A 22603-nucleotide genomic window follows, 5' to 3' on the forward strand; every position below is an offset into this window, starting at 1 on the left:
CCCTTCCTACAGTCATCAGGATAAATGTGTATTAGTAGGCCTTGTAAGGGGAGTAGCCTTACCTGGTTATTGGGATGGAATAAAGATATGTTCATTCAAGCTGGGCTAATCATTGAGTTTGGGTTTGGCCAGAGCATTCCAAAACTAGAAACCAGACTTGGTTCCAAAAATAACCGGAATTTGTCAGCCTCTTGGAAAAGACAAACTTCAGAAAGGTGTTGTCTTCATAACCACTGGCCTTGTGGCTGAGGCATTTGTCTGGGAGTGGAAGACAGAGAAGTTTGACTCCCTGCTCTGAATCAGGGATTTGAATCCAAATCTCTTCTCTTCCTCAGTGAGCATCCTAACCAGCTTTGGGCTAGTTTGGAGTGGGTAGTGGTCAGGTTTTCCCATTAACTCTCTCTCTCTCACACAGAATCTGTCTCTCTTTGAAAAGAGTAAGACAGTGAGAATGACTCTGTAGCCTGGTGACTAAGGCCCTTCCCTAAGCAGCTGATGATGTGGATTCAAATCCCTCCTCAATCAAACAGAGAGAAAACCTGACTGTTATCACCTGCTTCTCACCTGAGGGCATTAGTCACCACTCCATGGTCATTCTTGCTTTCAAGCTTAATGCAATCACTTAGTGATATAAAGTGGAACAGCTTCAACAGGCAAGTTTGAGGGTAAAATAGCCACAGCCTGGTAATTAACATGCTCAGCAGGCAGTCAAGAGAGCTGAGTTCAAGTCCTTGCTTCACTGAATAGTCAATCACTTGTACAAAGTGGAATAGTTTGGCCAGTAGTGATCAAGACCATCCTTCCTGCTGAGTAGCCTCCAGCCTGATGTTTAGGATGCTCACCTGGGAGGTGGAAAGCTCAAGCCCTGCCATGGAGTAAGGCTTCAAACGTGCAAGGGAAGTACCCTAACCACAGGGCTACAGCTTATAAGGAGCTCATGGGAATAAGGGGACTTCGAAGAAGGTGGCGTCCTTTCGAAAAGGAGCCCCGTCTGGACGTGCCGTGCAGCGGCAAGGCGCGTCAATTTTGAAGCACCGCTGCCGCCCGCATGCTAATGAAGCGCTGAATATGCATTACAGCGCTTCATTAGTAAACTTCGAAATGGCCATTTGCATGGCCATTTCGAAGTTTGGGGCACATGTAGACGTAGCCTTGCAGGTATAGCAACAGTAAAGACAGGCTGTCAGAGGTGAGAGCCACTGGCTAGGCCTGGGAGGTTCCTTATGTCTTAGGCTGAGGCTACGTCTACACTACGAAATAAAGCTGAATTTATTAAAATCAACTTTATACCACTAGATTTTATTAAGTTGATGGTGAGCGTCCACACCTGTTTAGAAACTCGGACATAGTGTGTCCCCATTATCTCTGCTCAGTTCGATTGTATCAGGAGTGCATTATGAGTAGCTATCCCACATTTCCTGAACCCCCATTGCATTCTGGGTTTCTGTGCCAGAGTGTTATGGGAAAAAAATCTGCCGCAAGTGGTTGTGGATGTCTGATGTCATCATCCCAGAGTGCATTGGCTTCACTCCCCACTCCCATTGAAAACAAAGTGCCAAATGCATTTTCACACCACTTTTCCACAGCCTGCCCCTGACACACCATTACTAGGCTAGCAGGCCAGTCCTGCCCCCGACACACACCATTACAAGGCTAGCAGGCCAGTCCTGAGAAACGTGAAATGCAAAAATAAAAATCTGAAAAGTTTCAATTTGGAGCTATTGAATATTTGTTTTTTGGTGTTGTTGAAATGCTTCATTTTGATAATGTTATTTTGAGTCATTTCATTTTGACCGAGCAGCCATGTGGCGCAGCTAGAGATCCTGGTAGCTGTGTGGTGGGAGGGCAGCCACGTGGTGGAGGGAGGGTAGCCGGAGAGCCCAGCAGATGCGTGATGTGGAGGGCAGCCACATGGTGTAGGGGGCAGCCAGAATGCCTGGCAGCTGAATGGTACAGCCCGCAGCTGGAGATCCTGGCAACCATGTGGTGGGGACACAGCTGGAGAACCTGGCAGCTGCGTGGTGGGGGAGCAGCTGAAGAGCTCTGAAGCCACATGGTGCACAGAGGAGCCTGTGAGCCCAGGCTGATTCCTGCTTTCTCTTTCCTACTTACCAGGAGAGCTGCAGAGATGAAAGCAACAGTCAGAACAGACATACTGGGGACATTGTGGGACACTTCTGGAGGCCAATAAAATTGAATTAAATAACACTGTGACTTCACTAGCATTAATTCAACCTTGCAAATTTGAATTTGATGTTACTCCATGTGAAATACCTGGAGTAGAAAAGTCAACCTTAGGACCCCTTAAAATCGACCTAATGGTGTTTGTAGTGAAGGTAGGCACATTATAAAATTGACTTAACTCCCTTAAAATAAATTTTATTCTCTAGTGTAGATATAGACTTAGTCTACACCAGGCTGGTAAGTCGATTTCAGATATGCAAGTTTAGCTAAGGCAACTGCATAGCTAGAATCGACATATCTGAAATTGACTGTCCTCACTGAGGGAGGTCAATGGGAGTGTTTTTGCACCAGATACATGAAATCAAACTCCATACGATTAACCCTGACTGAGTCGATTTTCCTGGAAGTGTAGACATGGCCTTAGATGGGTGAAAAGACTCCAATGAACCATTGTGAGAGCTCATTTGCATATAAATATTTACTATTTATAATATATTATCACTGCAGTTTGCTGCTTATTAACTGGCTGGATCCGAAGCTTATTGTCATCAGTGGGAAGACCGCCCTCACTTTAATGGGCATTGGGTCAGGCCCATTGAGCTGATCCTGAGTTACTCTGATCAGGGGATTTTGGCATGGAAATAATTGGGAACACCATCGGGTCTGGGAGCATTACACTCACCTTTTGATGTTAATATTAATTTTTTGTTCCTTCATGTGCCAAAATCCTTGCATAAGGGTACCCCACTGGAGACCGAGTGCCGCAATGAGCATGTTGATCCCAACGCTGCTGAAACTGTATTTCTTCAGGAAGGTCATCAAGAAACCAAAGCCAACAAATATCATCACGTGGACGTCCTGAAAGACTAAAATGAACATGGACCCAGTAAGAGGAGGCATTTGGAGGAATGTAGATGAAATACTTTCACTACCAAAGCTGGCATTTTGTTTGCTGGAGAAATGCACCATCCAGCCAACGCTGATACCGAGATATAGATGGGACCCACCCAAACATCCTTGCTGTCTGAAACTTGGGGACAGAGGTGGAAAAAGTACCCAAAGAGTTACTTGCGTAAAAGTGCAGTTGCTTTGAGGGGGAATGTACTTAAGTATAAGTTATCGGTGTCCCTCTGGAAAACTACTTGAGTAAAAATACACACACGCATGTCACACCTACATTGTACTCAAGCATACAGAAGTGAAAGCATCTTCACTTTTACTCAAGTAACTTTTAGGGTTCTTTTTCCATGTCTGCATGGGGAGATCTTTGTACTATAGTTTATGAAAATGTTAAAGTATTTGTTTTAAATAGTTTATTAAAAATTGTAACCTAAATTCATTACCTAAATGTGAATGTTCACCAATTAACAAACAATCTGCCCCAGACTTAACTCTTCTACAGTGCCTTGCATACCTCTTAAGGAAAATTCTGCACCACAGATCTAGGCCCCTTTATGCCATGTCTACACTACAGTGATCTTTTGAAAGAAGATCTCTTCCAGAAGCTCTTCTTTGAAAGCGCATGGCCACACACACAAAAGTGGTTCAGAAGAGCAATCTGCTCTTTTGACAGAGACTGTCCACACAGCTCCCACTCTTTCGAAAGAGCAGGCCAGGGATTCAAAAGTCCAGCACCATGAGAACTACTCTTTCAAACAAGGGGCTCCCGGAGCATCTACACATGCTTTCTTCCAAAAAAGGAGCTCTTCCTCATTTGGGAGAGGAACAGGGCCTGCAGAAGAACAGCTGCGCTCTTTTGAAAGAAATTCAAGAGAGCGCATTTTGTGTGTGGATGCTCCACTTGTTTTTGTGGAAGAGGGCCTGATTTTCTGAAAGGACTTCGTGGTGTAGACACAGCCCGTGAATAGGAACAGCTTATTTTCAATCTGAGTTTGACCTCCTTGTCAGAAAATTTCTAGGAAACAACTTATTCTTTGAGGATTATGTCCACACAGCAGAGTTATTTTGGAAAAAATGGACGCTATTCTGAAATAACTTTGTGAGTGCTTACACAAAGCAACCGCTATTTTGAAATTATTTCAAAGCAGCAGATGGCTTATTTTAAAAATGGCAAACCTTATTCGATGAGGAACAATGCCTATTCTGAAACAGGTAATTCAGAACGGGCTGTATAGACAGGGCCAAACAAATGGCAATTTCGAAGTTTTGCGCCAGTGAAGACACAGCCAGGGAATAGGGGATATTCCGGAATAGTTTATTCTGAAATAATTCTTCTGTGCATCCATAGTATTTAGGATTAGAACCCCTGGAAGCAGTGTTTCCAGGGGTTCTAATCTAAAATAGGCTCTTTTGTTTGCGGACACACTACTTCAGAATAAGTTCTGCTTACTCTGGGGTTTCCCTGTAGTGTAGATGCATTATTCTAGAATAGTTTATTTTGGTATATGAATGCCAGAATAAACTATTCCGGAATAAATTTGCTGTGTAGACATAATCTTAAACTGTGTCTAGATTCAGTCTGGCTGCTGGCAGCATGATGCAAATGAGGGTTCACCTGCATATTCACAGCAGAAAATAAGCAGTTCAGACATGGTTCTGCCAGCAAAATCGCCCTCTGCAACCAGCTCCTTATCCCAGATATTTTTCAGGAACAATGGGCTGGCGACTGAGGGGGTTTTTGCCGGCAAAACCACATCTACTCTGCTTGTTTTCTGCCGGATTATGCAAATGAGTGGTCATCTGCAATTTTGTGAACCCTCATTTGCATCATGCTGCCAGCAGCAGGAGTGAATCTAGACACAGTCTTATGCTGCACCTAGACTATGAGTTAAAAATCAATGTTTATGAGAATTGATTGTTTAAATTCCTTTTTATAATTTCGATTCAAGTGTCTACAAATGTTTTAGAAAGTCAACCCACTGAGTTTCCCAGTCGAGTTTCCATGTCTTTATTTCCTTATCCAAATTCAAGCTTGTGAGCAATGCATTCTGGGTACCTGTGCCCCAGTCCAGGTTGCTGGGGGGGTGTTTGATGTCCGAATCCTCTAATGCAAAACACTTTCCCAAAATTCTGAGTGCCCAGGAATCATGTGAAACACACTGCAGATGGCATTTTCCCCAGCATTTTCTCTGCAAGTGCAAGCATGGACCCACAGCTGCTTCATCTCACAGCATTCATTGTTTCGTCGTCCACCTGTGCTGTCATCCAATTTTTCAGACAATCTATTTGCGTAATGAGGGTTCTGTGACATGGAAATCCTACTTCTGTTTCTAATAATGGTTGTACTGGTGATCATGGTAATCGAAAATTCACTTGACCCAATAGACCAAGTCACTCGACTGCTTTCCCAGGCTGTACTGCTGCTGGCTGCCATGGATTCATTGCTGCCCGTGAAGTGGTTGTTTTGGATATGAGAGACCAGCACACACTGGTGGGACCACATAGTTTTGGAGTCCTAGGATGACCAGCAGTGAGTGCAAAATTTTGCATGCAGAAGTCCACTATTATGGACCTGTGTGAAGTTCTGTCCCCTGCCCTGAAGTGCAGCAACATAAGCATGAGGCTGGTGTTAACAGTGCAGAATTGCTGTGTTGAAGTTTGCAATGTCTGACAGTTACTGGTCAGTAGCAAATTAATTCAGGGTAGGCAGATCTACAGTGGGGGCTGTGGTGATGGAGGTGGTCCATGCGATCTGTCACCATCTCTTCAAGAAAACTGTGACCCTGGGAGACGTCCAGGTCATAGTAGATGGCTTCACTGTGCAGGATTTCCTTAACCGCAGTGGGGCATTCGATGACACACACATCCCCATCCTGGCCCCCCCAGCAAAAGGCCCCTCAGTATATAAACAGAAAGAGGTACTTTCCAGTGGTTTTGCAGGGATTGGTAGATCACAAAGGTTGTTTCATGAACATCAATGTTGGATGGTCAGGGAGAGTTCATGACATGCGCATACTCAGAAATTCTGGACTGTACAGAAAGCTGCTGGACGGCGATTTTTTCCCAGACCGTAAAATCACAATTGGCGATGTGCAGATGCCTATTGTTATTTTGCGTGACCTTGCCTACCCCTGCTTCCTCTCCAGTACATAGGAGCCCTGGACCCCAACAAGGAAAACTTTACCAAAAGACTCAGCCATTGCAGAATGGCAGTAGAATGCACCTTTGGACATTTAAAAGCAAGGTTCAGATGTTTATTGACCAGTGTGAATCTTTCGAAAACTAATGTCCCCACTGTGGATTCCTGCCCAATGAGCCTGTAACACAGCAACTGGCCACCTGCCATTAAAACCCCAAAAGGCAAGCAGGCTGGAAAGGGACTTGGGAGGGGAGAAAAGCTGCAACTAACTCAGGCAGTGTTGGAGGCTAGGCAAGGGTTCGAAGCCATCGCAGGAGTCTAGCCAGCTGAAAGCCATAGGGATGGCCACCTGCAAAAGGCACTAAAAAAGGCAGGAAGGCTGGAAAGGAACATGTTGCCCACACCATGGGAAAAATAACCAGTCCAAACTCCAATGCTTATCACTATCTGGTTGTTTAGATCCAAAACCAAAATGAACCCATTCACATTCCCAAAGCTATGTCTATAACCAACACACAACCTGCTTCTCCCAATAAATACTCATGGGAACAGCTTGGTCCTGGTGTCTTGGGGACCAGGTTGCTGGTAAGCATGGTGCTGTTGACCTGGTTGTAGGAAACCGGGGTAGAGGGAACAGTTTCAAGCTCTAATGTGAAGATGTCTGGGCTGCTGGGAATAACTTCCTTGTTCCCCTGCTTGTAGCTCCCATTCTCCTCTCTGTTGCCCTCTTGGTGCATGCCAACCATCTCCTCTTGGGTCACCCTGAACTCCAGTCCATGGTCACCACAACTACTGTAACTGAGGCCTGGTTCCATGATGTGGCCTGTCCCCATAAGCAAGTGCAGTTGTTGATAATACCAGGAGTTCTTGGGTGCTGCTCCTGACTACTTTTTGTCTTTCTGGATTTTTTGATAGGACTGCCGGAGTTCTTTCACCTTGACCCAGCATTGGGTAGTGTCCTTGGCATGACCTCAGGCAGTCATCTTCTGTGACATATGCTTGTATATTGACACTTTTCTTTTGGCCACTTGAAATCTATCCACCACTGACTCATCTCCCCAAATAGCAATGAGTTCAAGAATCTCCTGGTGGGTCTATGCTGGTGTTCTCTTGGACCCTGACAAGTACTAGAAGGATGAGTATCCTGAGTGCTCATGAGTGACGATTGCAACGCATAGGTAGTGAGGTTATTGCTACCTATGTGGGGTGATGTTGTAGACAAAGGAAGTCTAACATTGTCTCTGCCCATTATATTTGCAGGGCTAGGTGCTAATGAATTCCAGTTCTATTCACATTCTAATTCTACCAAGAATTTGCTGGCTTTCTGTGACCTTCTTCCTGCACACCTGCATGGCTGAGCAAGGCACAAGGAAGCGGACATACAAGGAAGATCACACTGAAACCGTAATGGGCCATTGGATCAGCAAGGAAGGCATCTGGACATACCAGTGCTAAACTTAAACAGGAATAAGCCATTTCATTTTAGGACCTTGGCTCTCAAAGCACAGCCAGGCTAGGTTGACATAGTTTTTTCATTGTATAGTACCACAACGATAGACAAATTAGGTTCAGAGGGAAAAAAAAAAGGGTTTCACAAGCTACCCAAAGAAATCTGTTATATACTGGTATGTTAAAAACATTCTTTTAATGCATAATAAGCATGAATATATCCAGAATATAGAATAGTTTTTAGTGTTACACCACACTGGCTTGAAGGCACCTGAATATCTTAGAGGAGGTGGGCATCAGTTAGAGATTCCTGAACTGGCAGGGAAAGAAAGGTTTGAGTACACACGACAACTACACTGAACATGTAATGGTGCCATCAATCCATGGGAGGCCCCAAGTACTTACATAACCCCATGACAAGCTGCAAGGCACCTGAATTCTTCAGATGTAGACTGTCTTGTATTTGAAGAAAAACTTCTAATTTTAAACAATTCAGTAGCTGCTGAGGCATTGATTTCCTGCGACCACTGCAGGCCCCCCTGAATATTTTTCCAGACAAGGTAGATAATGCCACAGCCGGGAGAACATTTGAGGCACCCCAGTAGTGTAGCTGTCCAGGCATTCATTTCCCAGGACAGCTGCAAGCCCCCCCGCCACCAAATATCTTTTCTCTCCGTCAGCAAGGAAAGAAAGGCAGGCTGGAGAAAAACAACAAGAAGTCCTGTGCTACCTTATAGACTAACAGATATTTTGGAGCATAAGCTCTGGAGGGCAAAGACTCACTTCATCAGATGCGTGAGTGGGGGGTTACAGAGGAGGGTTTAAATATATGGGCTTATGAAAAGGACAGTGTCCCAGTCAAGAGGAGGGCCAGAGTCAAGGTCTGTGCAGTCACGGAGGTTGTGCCCAATTAGCAGTTAATGTGGTGCTGTGAACATCAAGAGAGGAGCAATCAGGTCAATTCAGTCAGGCTGGAGAAAGATTTTTCTTCTCTTAAGAGAGTAATTTCAAAGTTTTGCATGGGCATACCTAGGGGCTACACTGACACTGGCACTCATTAGTGTAAATGAAAATGACCATTTGCCTTCCGAAAAATGGGCTCTGCTTCAAAAGTCCCCGGAGGATGCTTTCTGTTGCACAGAAAAATCTTTCTGGTCAACAGCAAAACTAGGTGATAGTTCTATGGTATCTGCTTCACTAAATCCACTGCCTGTGCATAAATCAGACAGCACAGGAAATATATCAAGATCCAGTTTACCGGCTGTACATAGTACAACTAATAACTTAGCCACAAAACATGATAGAAAAGAACTAGTGGAGTCCTACAGGTGTGGCTGTCTGTAATTCAGATCCTCCTGTGATTATGAAAAACAAAAATATAGTGGCACTAATTTCCCAGGACAGCTGCAAGCCCCGCCAAATAGTTTTCCTGATGAGGCAGATAATACCACGGCTGGGAGAACATTTGGGGTGCCCTAGTAGCATAGCTGCTCAGGCATTCATTTCCCAGGACTGGCTGCTAGCCCCTGCACCAAATATGTTTCCTGCAGCGATAGATAATGCAACTGCCAGGAGAACATTTGAGGCACTCAAGTAGTGTGGATGCCCAGGCATTCATTCCCAGGATGGCTGCAAGTCCCTGCAGTGAATATTTTGTAGACAAAGAGGTAGGAATCACTTAGGGATCCCTGGCTTTTCCCCCGGTCAGCTGCAAGCCCCCCAGTATGTTAGCCATCAAGGGAGACTTCCCAACAGTCGCTACAGCACATTCACCATGTGCAAGTTGCCTGGCAGCAGTTCGGCACGTCCTTTTGTGGATTCGGGTTGAAGCCGCGTGATGGAATGTTCCGGACTGGGTGGCGCCTCTCAGGGAGGGAAGGGAGGGAATGTGGGGGTGCAGGATACAATGTAAATGGAAAGCATTTTCTAGTACTGTTGTGAAAGCACTATCCCCACCCACACCTTAGCTGCCACGTGGTTCGGGAGGGGGGCGCCTCTTGAGGAGGGAATGGAGGGGATGTGGGGGATGCAGGAGAAAATGTAAATGGAAAGAAGTTTCTATTATTATTATGCAAGAACGACCCTTGCACTGCATAGCCACAACGTGGTGCGGGGTTTGCGGTGGGGGCATCTAATATCCTGATGAGTCCACGGTGCAGCTCATTGTGAAATCACTGAAGTATTACAAAATTAAAAATTATATAGCCAGAAAGATTCTTTGTAAAAAACAACCTTGAACATACATTATATCTGTATTGCATGAAAATTATTTGGATAAAATCTCAGCAAAAAACTTAATCTTAAGAGAATGCAGATCGCTATCGAAGCAATTGATACCATTGGGGTGAAGTATAAAAGCCAAGGGAATTGTTACATTCTGCGCACCCTCTATAGTTGCAGCACTAGTCAATGCAGAAACCAAATCAAATTGTGACCCTCTCCCTCTGAACCAAGATGGAAGTGGACATGTGAAGGTCACTGCGTAGCTCTGTGGAATACAAACTGGAGGCCGATGAATTTGAATTCCAGACATGGCACTTCCACACCAGCCTGCATTCGAGATTCTAAAATTGAGATTGGAGCCATACCCATCCTTTAACACTGACATTCTGTTATTGATATTAGGACCAAGTACATCGAGATAATGACAGTGACACTGAAGACAGTGATGTCTTAAGGTCAAGATAAGTGGTTTAAATTGGATTTTAACCTGTAGACTAGACGCAGCCTTAGTGGCCACCATGAATGTTTGATTTAGAGTTCCATTCCCCAAGGCTAACGCTACACTGTTGTTTCTATTTCAGGATGCATGTGTATCCCGAAATAGAAACTGCACAACCAAACACGGAGCTCAAAATAGTAGGGCTATTTCAAGCACAGGTTTTTGTTCCTGGTAATCATTGTTGTCCGAGTGTTGCTGGGAAGCTCAAAATAAGCACTTATTGCAAACTCTGGTACAGTGTAGCCAGCACTAGATTCAAAATAAGATGCCTTGAAATAAATAAATAAGATACCTCAAAATAAATTATGCAATTTGTGCAATGGAAATTGTGTAGCTTATTTTGAGCTAGGGCTACAGCATAGCCCTAGTCCAAGAGTATTATTTGTATGTGATTTCTATTCGAACTACCATTGAGTCTGCTTTACCACCTTATACCCCAAGATGGCATTGAGAAAGTCATAGCCATGTAGCTAGATGAATCAAGATTATATTGGTGAGCCCCTTAAAATTAAATATTTATTAATAACGTAGGTGAGGTCCCTGATCAAAAGGCTGTATTTACATGTATTGTCTTATTATGGTCTTATTGTCTTATTATGTCCTGATCCTGCAATATAATGCGCACAGAAAGACACAGCACTTTCATGGAGCCCCACTGACATCAAAGGGACACAAGCGTTGACCTGGACTTTTCACACCACAGGATGGGGATCTACATGCAGGCTACACTCTGATGCTTTTCTACAAATGAGGGTTATCAGTTAATCACAGTTAACTCAAGTGATGCAATAAAAATTAAAACCAATTAATTCTGATTAATTTTTATCACACAAATTAAATTTCTTATTTTTGGATGATTTTATAAATTTTCAAATACATTGACTTCTGTTACAACACATAACACAAAGTATACAATGCTCACTTTCTAGTATTAGTTTTGCTTCCAAATATTTGCAATGTAAAAATGATAAAATAAATAGTACTTTTTAATTCATCTCATACAAAAACCATATTACAATATCTCTCATTAAAGTGCAATTTACAAATGTAGATTTATTTGTTCTATAATACACTTAAAATCAAAACAATGTAAAACTTTAGAGCTCACAAGACTGCTCACAAGAAGCTTCTATCAAAACAAAAAGGCAGTCCAGTAGCACTTTAAAGACTAACAAAATAATTTATTAGGTGGTGAGCTTTCATGGGATAGACCCACTTCTTCAGACGGTAGCCAGGAATCTGTTCTGGTACAGCTATGGTCTAAAGAAGTGGGTCTATCCCATGAAAGTTCATCATCTAATAAAATATTTTGTTAGTCTTTAAAGTGTTACTGGACTGCTTTTTTGTTTTGATAGTATATAGACTAACACCGCTCCTTCTCTGTTACTATTCAAGAAGCTCCTACTTCCTTTTCTGCCAATCCCTAAGAAAATCAAGTTTGTTTACATTGTGGGAGATACTGTTGCCCAGTTCTTATCTATGGTGGCAACAGAAAGTGAGAATAGGAATCTACTTGGCACCTTTATACCCAGTGTTGCAAGATATATACATACCAAATGTGCTGAAGAGTCATACCTCTCTGCATACATCTGCACTTGCTTTGCTCACCTTTCCAGATGGCACTGGTTAAAAAATGTGTTAATGAAATTTGTGACTCAACTCCTTGGTGGAGATTTGCATATCTCCTGCTCTTGTTTTACGTGGATTCTGACATATATTTCATGGTTATTAGAGTCTCAGATGATGACCCAGCTCAAGTTTGTTAGAAGAACACTTTCACTGCAGATTTGACAAAATACAAAGGAGAGGCTGAACCTCCCTAGTCCAGCACTCTCTTGTCCATCAACATCTGTAATCCAGAATGTTTTTTGTTAGCCAGATGACCACTTATCATGGGTGTGGCCAAGTTTTCTGTGGTCCCATAAAGTTTGTTTACAGCCATCAATCCCAGCTCTCAGTCAACAGTGGTAGGGTTGGTAATGTGCTAGGCAATATTGACCTCCTGTGGTCTGGCAAATTCTCTCCTTTGGCATCTGTCAGGTCCCAAGGGTGTGGGGACTATAGAGGTTCAACCTATACCAATGTGAGATTTCTAAAGATAGCTACTGCTCTCAGCCCAAGGTTTAAAAATCTGAAGAGCCTTCCAAAATGTGAATGGGATAAGGTGTGGAACTTGCTTCCAGGAATCTTAAAAGAGAAACATTCTGATGTGGTCATTTCAGAATGTGAACCACCAAAAAAGAAAATCAGCCTTCTGGTGGTGGTTTCTGACACAGCTGATGAAAACAAACATGTGATGGTCCTCACTGATTTGAACTATTATCAGTAGGTGCCTTCATCCTCACAGATGCATATTCTCTGGAATGTTGGTTAAAGTACAAAGGGACATGTGAATCTTTACCATATATAGCAACATATTTACATGCAATGCTGACTAGAACATTGCCTTACAAATATCTGTTCTCAACTTCAGGTGACATTGTAAACCAGAATAAGGGAGCATTATCTCCTGCAAATGTAACCAAACTTGTTTGAGCAGTTTGCTGAAGAAGAAGTAGAACTGAGTGGACATTCTAGGTTATAAACTTTTACACTTCTATTTTTGAGTACAGTTATTTTTGGTACATAATTCTATGCAGCCTTGATAAAGAGATGCACTAAAGCCATGGTGAGTCGTAGCCAATTGGTGGCCCCAGCCAAATTTCAGTGGCCCTTTGAAAATGGCAGCCCCCATAATAAGCCCAAGCTCAGCACTCTGCCCCAGATCTACACCCAGCGGCTGGCCCAATTCTGGAGAGTGCAGCATGGGGAGGAATGGGGGCGGGGAGGCTGCCCAGAGCGGAGCGCCCACCCAGGAGTGCATGCAGTGCGGCTGGGGCTGGCCTGGAAGTATTTAACGCATTTAGTACATGTAATGTGTCACTCTTTCGTACATACCAAAGTGGAATGTTGCATGAAAACGTGACTAAATTCAGTTCAGAGTGTGCTGCCAAGACAGCAGCCGAGACAAATGTGCCAGACTGGCTTTTTGGTGGCCCTTTGAAAGTGGCAGCCTCCAGCGACCGCCCAGCTTGCTGGACACCAAGACCATCTCTGACTAAAGTACTTGCGTTAGATGAATTGCAATTCTATTTCTTTTGTCCTCTCCTCCGCTCTGCACCCAGAAGTTGCTTTTCTTTTGAGCACAAGGAACAGTTTATTATTCTCTAAACTGGCTAGGGCTGTGTCTACACGTGCCCCAAACTTCGAAATGGCCATGCAAATTGACTTCGAAATTGACGCTCCTTGCCGCCGCGCGTCGCGTCCAGAAGGGGCTCCTTTTCGAAAGGACGCCGCCTACTTCGAAGTCCCCTTATTCCCATGGGCTATGTCTACACATTCCCATGGGCTATGCCTACACGTGAGCTCATGGGAATAAGGGGACTTTGAAGTAGGCGGGGCCCTTTCGAAAAGGAGCCCCGTCTGGACGCGCCGCGCGGCGGCAAGGCGCGTCAATTTCGAAGCGCCGCTGCTGCCCGCATGCTAATGAAGCGCTGAATATGCATTTCAGCGCTTCATTAGTAAACTTCGAAATGGCCATTTCGAAGTTTGGGGCACGTGTAGACACAGCCTAGCAGACTGAAGAATCACATTGCTCCTACTTATTTCAATGGAAGATGTGTAGCTAAATCCCCTAGAACTTAGCTTGGAAAATCTCAACTACAGGATCTAAATGATTTACTTCTTGTGGAACAAACACTCTTCCATAGCTCCAGTGTGAATAACTTAGGTCCTCAAGCTTATTACTTCAGCTCATAATCATTCTGAAGTCCCTCCCCTTTCAGGATCAGACTCACCATCCTGCAGGCAAAACATTAATCTCATAAATTCTTAGACTTTAAGGTCACAAGGGACCGTTGTTATGATAATATAGCCTAACCTGCCATGGAATTAAATCGAGTGTTTTCATCTGATCTCCATCTCCAAAATATCCCACTACGGAGAGAGCAGGCATCCTCCTTAATTTTTGCAGCTATTTGGCTTTGCTTCTGCAGCTACAATTTCAGGCCCAGTCTCCAGTGGAAACTTTTCCAAAGGTGAATAGCAAGCCTAGAAAAATTTCCCCACTTGTATATAGTAAATCTGGCAATGGGTTTTAGTTAGCCAATGTTAGGAATAGTAAATTAAGGATCTCACAAAGCATCTTGATCTGATTTTAATCCCTGAGTTAAAAATGACATTTCCAGCACCTTTCAGAGGAAACCCATAAGGAATAGTTTTCCTCAGATTCAGCAGATACAATAGCCTAGAAGTGCTCACTTACAGATGGTCCCTGATCAAAACAAAAAGCAGTCAAGAAGCACTTTAAAGACTAGCAAAATAGTTTATTAGGTGAGCTTTCGTGGGACAGACCCACTTCTTCAGACCATAGCCAGACCAGAACAGACTCTGGTCTGGCTATGGTCTGAAGAAGTGGGTCTGTCCCACGAAAGCTCACCTAATAAACTATTTTGCTAGTCTTTAAAGTGCTACTTGACTGCTTTTTGTTTTGATAATGTATAGACTAGCATGGCTTACTCTCTGTTACTATTCTAGATGGTCCCTGACTCTCTTTTGAGTGAAAGAGACAAAACAAAGTTGATGGGTTCTGTATTCATATCAGAATGACAGTCACAGATGATCAAATAGACATCCAGTTCTTGTTTCCCACCTTTTTGGAGAAGTAAGGGTCAAAATCAATAGGAAAAAAGCTTCTATCTGCTTTACAGGCATTCATTATTATCACTATTATATTATTGTTATTTCTCTACCGTACCATGAAAGACTTGCTGGGATCAGGGACTGAAATTGTAAGCCATAAAAATGCACAGCATGTATTAAATATTATGACTGTTGCAATGCTATTCTATAAATTCTGTACAGAGGTTAAATCTATTAAAAACTGCCTGAAAACATTGATAGTGGCTTGTATGGAGAAACAGGCTATTTGCTCTGCTTCAACAGAAATGAATAGAAAGCTTCTCTAGAAAAAAAAGTTTTGGAATGGGTTGTTATGCAGCTCTACATTTTTTCTGGTAAAATTCAATGTGAGTGTAACAAGATATAGTGGATTTAACTCTTGGTAGAACTCTGTTGACTTAATGCATTTAATGTGTAACTCTTTTTACACACCAACGTGGAAAGTTGCATCAAAATATCACTAAATTCTTACTTTTTTCTACTCTCAATCAATCTAAACCATGAGAAACAGTGCAGGAATTGCATCCCTCAGAGATCCCACCCAGAACAGCATTTTTCTTTTCTGGTGGAGGTTGTGGTTTGTTCTATCAGACTATCATTTATGTAACTCTTCTGCCAGCCAGGGTTGGCGGCAGCAGCAAGGGCCAGGATCAGTGTCTAGAGGTTCCTTTTCAACCCCACAATAACTAACTAACTAACTAACTAAGCTCAAGCCCCCACCTAGTGACCTGGGACAATTACACACAACCCTCAAGACACCTCTAAGAGGCAATACTTCCTCTCTCTTAAGCAGAGTCAGAAAATAGCAAAAACCTGTAACAAAAGGAAGGAACACTGCATTAATGCGGGAAAACACCACAGCCAGTGCTCACAAACATAAACCAGAGCCAAAGCCCCACCCCAAGTAAGCTGGGCAGTGTCCTTTTCCTTTAGATTCTTAAGTGCAGCAACCCCAAAGCCCCTTTAATGTACCTGTTCCATCTCTGCAGCCCATCCACAGTTGCTGACTTGGGTCAGTATAGACCTAGAGTTCAGATATTCACCTTCCAGCCCAGGTGGAAATGGAGGAGTTAGGAGGCACTTTACACACTCCCATGCCTGGGTACTCACTAATCACTGCAACAGCCAAGTCCATGCATCTCTGTGGGGCTCTGCTCCACCCTTCTCTGCCAGCCACCCTAAAGATATTGACTAGAATATCTTCAGGACTCTCTACTTAAGTAGCCGCTAGCATTTGTATAGCTGCCTCACTGCTGGTGCACACCGTCCAAAAATAGCATCTAAATGTCTGTGATGGCTGTGTGACATGCAACAAAACTCATAATTAAATAAAAATTAGCTTTAAACATACTACAAGAAAAAGTGAAAAAACAACTAAACAGCTTAGACAGGTCCACAACCTGCAACAGAAAACATTCTCTCCACCCAGTCTTAACTCATTAGGCTTTGGCATCTATGTGCCCTGCCTAGCAAGTGCCATTAGTTGGAGGTGAGTCTCTCTATTGGTCTACCCCAGGTATAGCTTTGCTGTCCTGGATTCACACAACAAGCCTAACAATGCTTTATTACTCCTGCCTCAATAACAAGGACACTGGAGATTCAAAACGATCTAAAAGTGAACACTAGGGCATTCAGTCCCATCATGCTGATCAGCATGGATGTGTCCATGCAAACAAAACAAAGCTGCAGAAATGTAGCACTTTAAAGGCTAACAAAATGATTTATTCGGTGATGAGCTTTGGTGGGGCAGGCCCATTGCAATTTCAGGAAATTGATCTGAAAAAGTGTGTCTGTCCCACAAAAGCTCATCACCGAATAAATCATTTTGTTAGTTTTTAAAGTGCAACATTTCTGCAGCTTTGTTTTGTTGGAGTACAGACTAACACAGCTACATCTCTGTTACTATTCGCCATGCAAACAAGATCAGTTCCTGATGGTCTCTTCTAGAGCTCACCACTAGATGTCAGAGGAGAGCTCATTCAAGACTCTCTACTTGCTATTGTTTGCAGTCTGTTAAATCACCGAAGAAACAGAACAGAGAATTCTGTTTAATTCAAACAATTATGTCTAGATGTAGCATCCCAGTACCCCATGTCTTGAGAAGATTGGGCACGGTGGTGAGAAACCAGATAACAGTTTTTAAATATGTTAAGGGGTCTTATGAAGAGGAAGACGATCAGTTGTTATCCATGTCCATTGAGGGCAGCACAAGAAACAATGGGCTTAAGTGGCATAAGGGAGGTTTGGGTTTGATGTTAAGAAAAAACTTTCTAACAGCAGATTCTGGAATTGATGCCCAGGGGAGATTGTGGAACTCCCGTCACTGTAGGTTTTCAAGAGCTGGTTGGATAAGCACCCGTCAGGGTTGGTCTAAGTTTACTTGGTGCTGCCTGAGTCAGCGGCACTGACAGCCACCTTGGGGCCCAGGGCAAGGTGGGAGGGGGGCCTCTTCTCCATGCCCTGGAATGGATAGAACAGGTGGAAGGGGTGGGGCCTAGTCCATTTGGCCCTCAGTGCTGCCGGGATCATGGTGCTGCCCCTCTTTCCCCGCCACAGCTGTCTGCAGCAAAGCTGCTGTGGCACTTCAAAGGGGCCAGGACATCTGGGCCATGGGGCAACTGCCCCTTTTGTTCCCCCGTCAGTGAGCCTGGCCTCAGCACAGGTGGCTGGACTTGATCACCTTGCAACAGAGCTGGAAAAATTACCCAAAAAGTTATTTGAGTAAAAGTACAGCTGCTTTAGGGGGATGTACTTAAGTACAAGTCACCAGTCCCCTGCTGGAAAACTATGTCAGAAAAAGAACACACACGTGTCACATCTAGATTGTACTCAAGTATCCAGAGGTGAAGGCAGCTGCTCTTTTACTCAAGTAGCTTTTGGGGTACTTTTCCCACCTTTGCCTTGTAACGTTCCTTCAGCCCTATGTTTCTCTGTCTGTACTGGAAACAGCACTGGAACAGCACTGTGTTTTACAGTGTCAGCCCCACAGGGATTCTCTGGGGTGCAAAATAACTGAACAGTGACTCCAGCTGAGACCAATGGGAGAACAGTGTTGCAGAAATACTGCTATCAACAAAGCCAAGCGAATGTATACCTGGTGACGATCCATCCCAGAGGCTTTGGAATAAGTTAAAAGTCACCATTCTAGATGTTGCAAATAGTTGGGGGAAAAGTCCACTGGTGCAGGACAGCTATATGTAGTCCTGTAGTTCCCCAATCCCAGCCCTAGCTAAAGGGGTTCTGCTAGGGGCTAGAGGAGAAGTTTCTAGATCACTCTGCTAGGGCCTGACCAAATGCAGAATCCATTTTGGTCCATTTAACATTCAACAGATTTTAAAATTGTAAATGTCATGATTTCAGGTATTTAAATCTGAAATGCCATAGAGTAACTGTACGGCTCTTTCCCCAAAATCGAGTTGTGACGAGGTTGTTGTATGGAAGGTTGGGTTACTGCTGCCCTTACTTCTGCGCTGCTGCTCGTGGCAGCGTTGCCCTCAGAGCTGCACAGCGGGACTGTGGCAACTGCTGGCTGAAGCCCAGCTCTGAAGGCTGAGCAACTGTCAGCCCCAGTATAGAAGTATGGGTGGCATAGTCTGGGTGACAATACCATGGACCCACTAAAAAAACTTTAACCGCCCCGCCCCCTGCAACTTCCCTTTGGGTCAGGACCCTCAATTTGAGAAAGACGGTCTCTCCCGTGAACTCTGGCTAGTACAGGGAAATGCACAAAAAAGACCAGATTTCATGGGTGGGGAACAGGTAGAAGAGATCATATTTCATGGTCCTTGACATATTTTTCTTGGTGAAGAATTTGGTAGGGCCCTACACACAGCTCTATGGGAACTCTTCTTATCCTTGCTTAGAACTCCCTACATCCTGGGTCCCCTGCAAATGGCACAGGCCAATTCTGCTTTCAGATACTTCCTTCACTGCTATGTCCTCTCCATGTCAGCTAGGATGCCTGTCTTGACAGCCCCTTAGTCTCATCCTCCTCCTTTTCTGAAGCCTCCTGAGTTTGGAGCATCCTCTCAAAATCAATTAGATAAGTCTCCCTTGTCTCCTCTTTCCAATCATGTCAGAAATTCCACTCCTGCGGCTCCATTTGCAGAAACAAGTACATCTGTACCTTTATGCGCTAAGCCAAAAGCAACAGGAAAAAATAATATTGGAGCCAACCAGCCCACACGTGGCCACTTAGATAATCAAAGATCCATAATAGCGTATTCTATGTTACATCCTCCACCAGATCCAGTGGGATTCCAGACAGGTGTAAGAACAATGAGAAGTCCCAGGGCACCTTATAGACTAAAGCCACTTCTACACCGCAGTCCTCTTTCAGAAGCAGAATGAAAATGAGCGAGATTGCAAATACAGATAAGAGGCAGATTTACATATCTTGAGCCTCATTTGCATATTCTTGTGCAACCTTGCTTCTGGAAAAGCTGCATAAAACAGCTGCATAGATGGTGTTCCTTTGTAAACAAACCCTCTTTTAGAAAGCACCCAAAATCAGAAGACGGGTTCTTTTGAAAATGGAGTTTGTTTTTGATGGAACCCCACCTACATGGCTGTTTTTGCTTCTAGAAAAGGCTCTTCTGGAAGCGAGATTGTGCAAGAATATGCAAATGAGGCCCAAGATGTGTAAATCTGCCCCTAATCAGCATTTCCGATCACAGTCATTTGCATTCCACTTCTGAAAGCAGACTGCAGTGTAGACATAGCCGAACCGGTTTATTGGAGCATAAGCTTTCATGGGCAAAGATCCACTTTGTCAGATGCATGTGGGTTGGTTTGGGTCTTTGCCCACAAAAGCTTATTCTCCAATGTATGTTAGTCTATAAGGTGCCACAGGACTTCTTGGCGTTTTTGCAGATACAGACTAACCTGGCTACCCCTCTGATACTTTTACACAGGTGTAGCTGTTTGCACTAGCAGATCTGGTTAATATCCATATTAAACTAGTCCTAGAAGCTCTGAAGTACATCAAGGCTCCAATCTGCTAGGTGTTCTACATAAATAGGAAGATTTTGTTTCTGCCCTGAAGAGGTTAGTTTAAGGCCACATTCAATAGTTACATTCACACAATAGATATTGATGGGGAAGGAGGAGGGTCTAACGAAAGAACCGACCAAAATGACTTCAAACTTTTAAAAAGTGAAACTAAAAAACAAAAATGAACAAGGATCATATGTGATAACTTTCCCAAATGCCATGATCCAGAGCTATTCTTGCAGAACTAGGGTTAGTTAGGTGGTAACTGCATCCCTTCCCCAATTCCTGGTGCCACTAATTATATAGAATAAACAGAACTAAAATGCTGATAAACAATATTATTCATTTGAACAGAATTCCTGCACAATGCTCATGATCACACACTGTTACAGTTTCAGCTTCTCCAAATATGACTCTGATCTACAAACAATAATACTTACATGGATAGAGAAATAATTCATCCTTTGTGGTGCTCTGCTTGTCCTCATATCTTACAAAGAGCCCAAATAAAATGATAATTGACACCTCCAAAAAAATCGCCAGGACAGAGAATTTGAACCTCATGTTGGTTGTAAAGGCTGTAGGCATAATGAGAGTGTTCGAGGCTGCAGCGGCTTGATAAAGAGAGAGGTTTGCTGCTCGACTTCAGTGGGGCCAGATGATATTGCCAAGAAATGACTGGCCCAAGTGTCACACCCAACAGGGGAGGGGAATAGAATGGTTCAGTCAGTTGATTCCTATTCCACAGGCTGTTTCTGGGTCTGAAATGTTATTAAATGATGAAACAAGCAGGGCGACTTACATGTTTTATATAATATGTAGTGTAAAGTTTCTCCACTAGTCCTTTTCTAGTCATAGATAATGTTACTATGGTACTTAAAGAAGTAAAAAAGAGCAGTCTTGAAATGTGGCATACATAGCTATCTACTCCAAAAATGCAGTAGCACTTACTCATCTCTGCAAGATAGAACTGAAACGTGAAGCATGGCTAATCAATAGATAGATAACTGAAGATATGCACCTCCTAGAACTGGAAGGGAACTTGGGAGGTCATCTAGTCCACTGCTGTGCTCTTTTGGCAGGGCCAAGCAGCATCCCTGCCATCTATTTGCCCTGATCCCTAAATGGGCTCCTCAGGGACTGAATGCGCAAACCTGGGTTTAGCAGGCCAATGCTCAAACCTCTGAGCTACCCCTCCCCTGCCTCTTTGTAGGACTAGGATGGCACAGAGAATTGGTTTTACTAAATACAAGAGGCGCCCCCTGATTCTCCTTTGCCACTCTAAAGTGTGCTAGAATAGAACAGAAAATCTTTTAAATGATTAATTGCATAAGTGATCATGCTTGGGTAAAAGTGATCATGAAATCATAGAGTTCACAGTTCTAAGGAAGGGAAGAAGGGAAAACAGCAAAATAGAGATAATGGATTTCTGGAGGGCAGATTTTGGTAAACTCAGAGGCTGTGGCCACACTTAACCAAAACTTCAAAATGGCCATGTAAATGGCCATTTCAAAGATTACTAATGAGGTGCTGAATTGAATATTCAGCGCCTCATTAGTGTTAGAACGCTTCCGGCCACGGCACTTCGAAAGCGTGTAGCTTGGCGCAGCTGCATGGAGGTCCTTTTCGAAAGGACCCTGCACCTTTCGAAATCCCCTTATTCCTCTCAGCCACACTTTCGAAGTGCAATGGCCAGAAGCATCCTAATGCTAATGAGGCGCTGAATATTCAATTCAGCGCCTCATTAGTAATCTTCGAAATGGCCATTTACATGGCCATTTCAAAGTTTTGGCCAAGTGTGGCCACAGCCAGAGAGCTGGTAGGTAAGGTCCCATGGGAAGCAAAACTGAGGGGAAAAACAGCTGAGGAGAGTTGACAGTTTTTCAAAGGGACATTATTAGGGGCCCAAAAGCAAGCTAAGTTGCTGCGTAGGAAAGATAGAAAATGTGGCAAAAGACCGCCTTGGCTTAACCAGGAGATCTTGCATGAAAAGGAATCATATAAAAAATGGAAACAAGGACAAATTGCAAAGGAAGAATATAGGTAAACCACACAAGAATGCAGGAGCAAGATTAGAAATCACAAAATGAGCTCAAACTAGCTACAAGCATAAAGGGAAACAAGAGGAAGACCAGGGACAGGGTAGGGCCATTGCTCAGTGAGGAGGGAGAAACAGTAACAAGGAAGTTGGAAATGGCAGAGATGCTTAATGACGTCTTTGTTTTGGTCTTCACTGAGAAGTCTGATGAAGGAATGCCCAACATAGTGAACACTAGTAGGAAACAGGTAGGGTTAGAAGTTGAAATAAAAAAAGAACAAGTTAAAAATCACTTAGAAAAATTAGATGTCTACAAGTCACCAGGGCCTGATGAAATGTATCCTAGAATACTCAAGGAGCTGATAGAGGAGATATCTGAGCCTTTATCTATCATCTTTGGAAAATCATGGGAGACAAGAGAGATTCCAGAAGACTGGAAAAGGGCAAATATAGTGCCCGT

At 43.5% G+C, this 22603-nt stretch overlaps 1 protein-coding gene across 2 annotated transcripts in view; it reads right to left on the reverse strand.

Annotated features, from left to right (window-relative positions):
- The window catches only part of RHAG (Rh associated glycoprotein), a 37601-nt gene extending 16908 nt beyond the window's left edge, over positions 1–20693 (reverse strand). For both annotated transcript variants that reach the window (XM_074991395.1, XM_074991394.1), the window contains exons 1-2: positions 20546–20693; positions 2867–3050 (exon numbers count right to left, since the gene is read on the reverse strand). In XM_074991395.1, coding sequence (XP_074847496.1) covers positions 2867–3050; positions 20546–20693 — 332 coding nt within the window. The remainder of the gene's footprint in view (positions 1–2866; positions 3051–20545) is intronic.
- Positions 20694–22603: the final 1910 nt, after the last annotated feature.

This window comes from Carettochelys insculpta, chromosome 3, assembly GCF_033958435.1.
Source record: "Carettochelys insculpta isolate YL-2023 chromosome 3, ASM3395843v1, whole genome shotgun sequence".
Classification (NCBI taxonomy): domain Eukaryota; kingdom Metazoa; phylum Chordata; order Testudines; family Carettochelyidae; genus Carettochelys; species Carettochelys insculpta.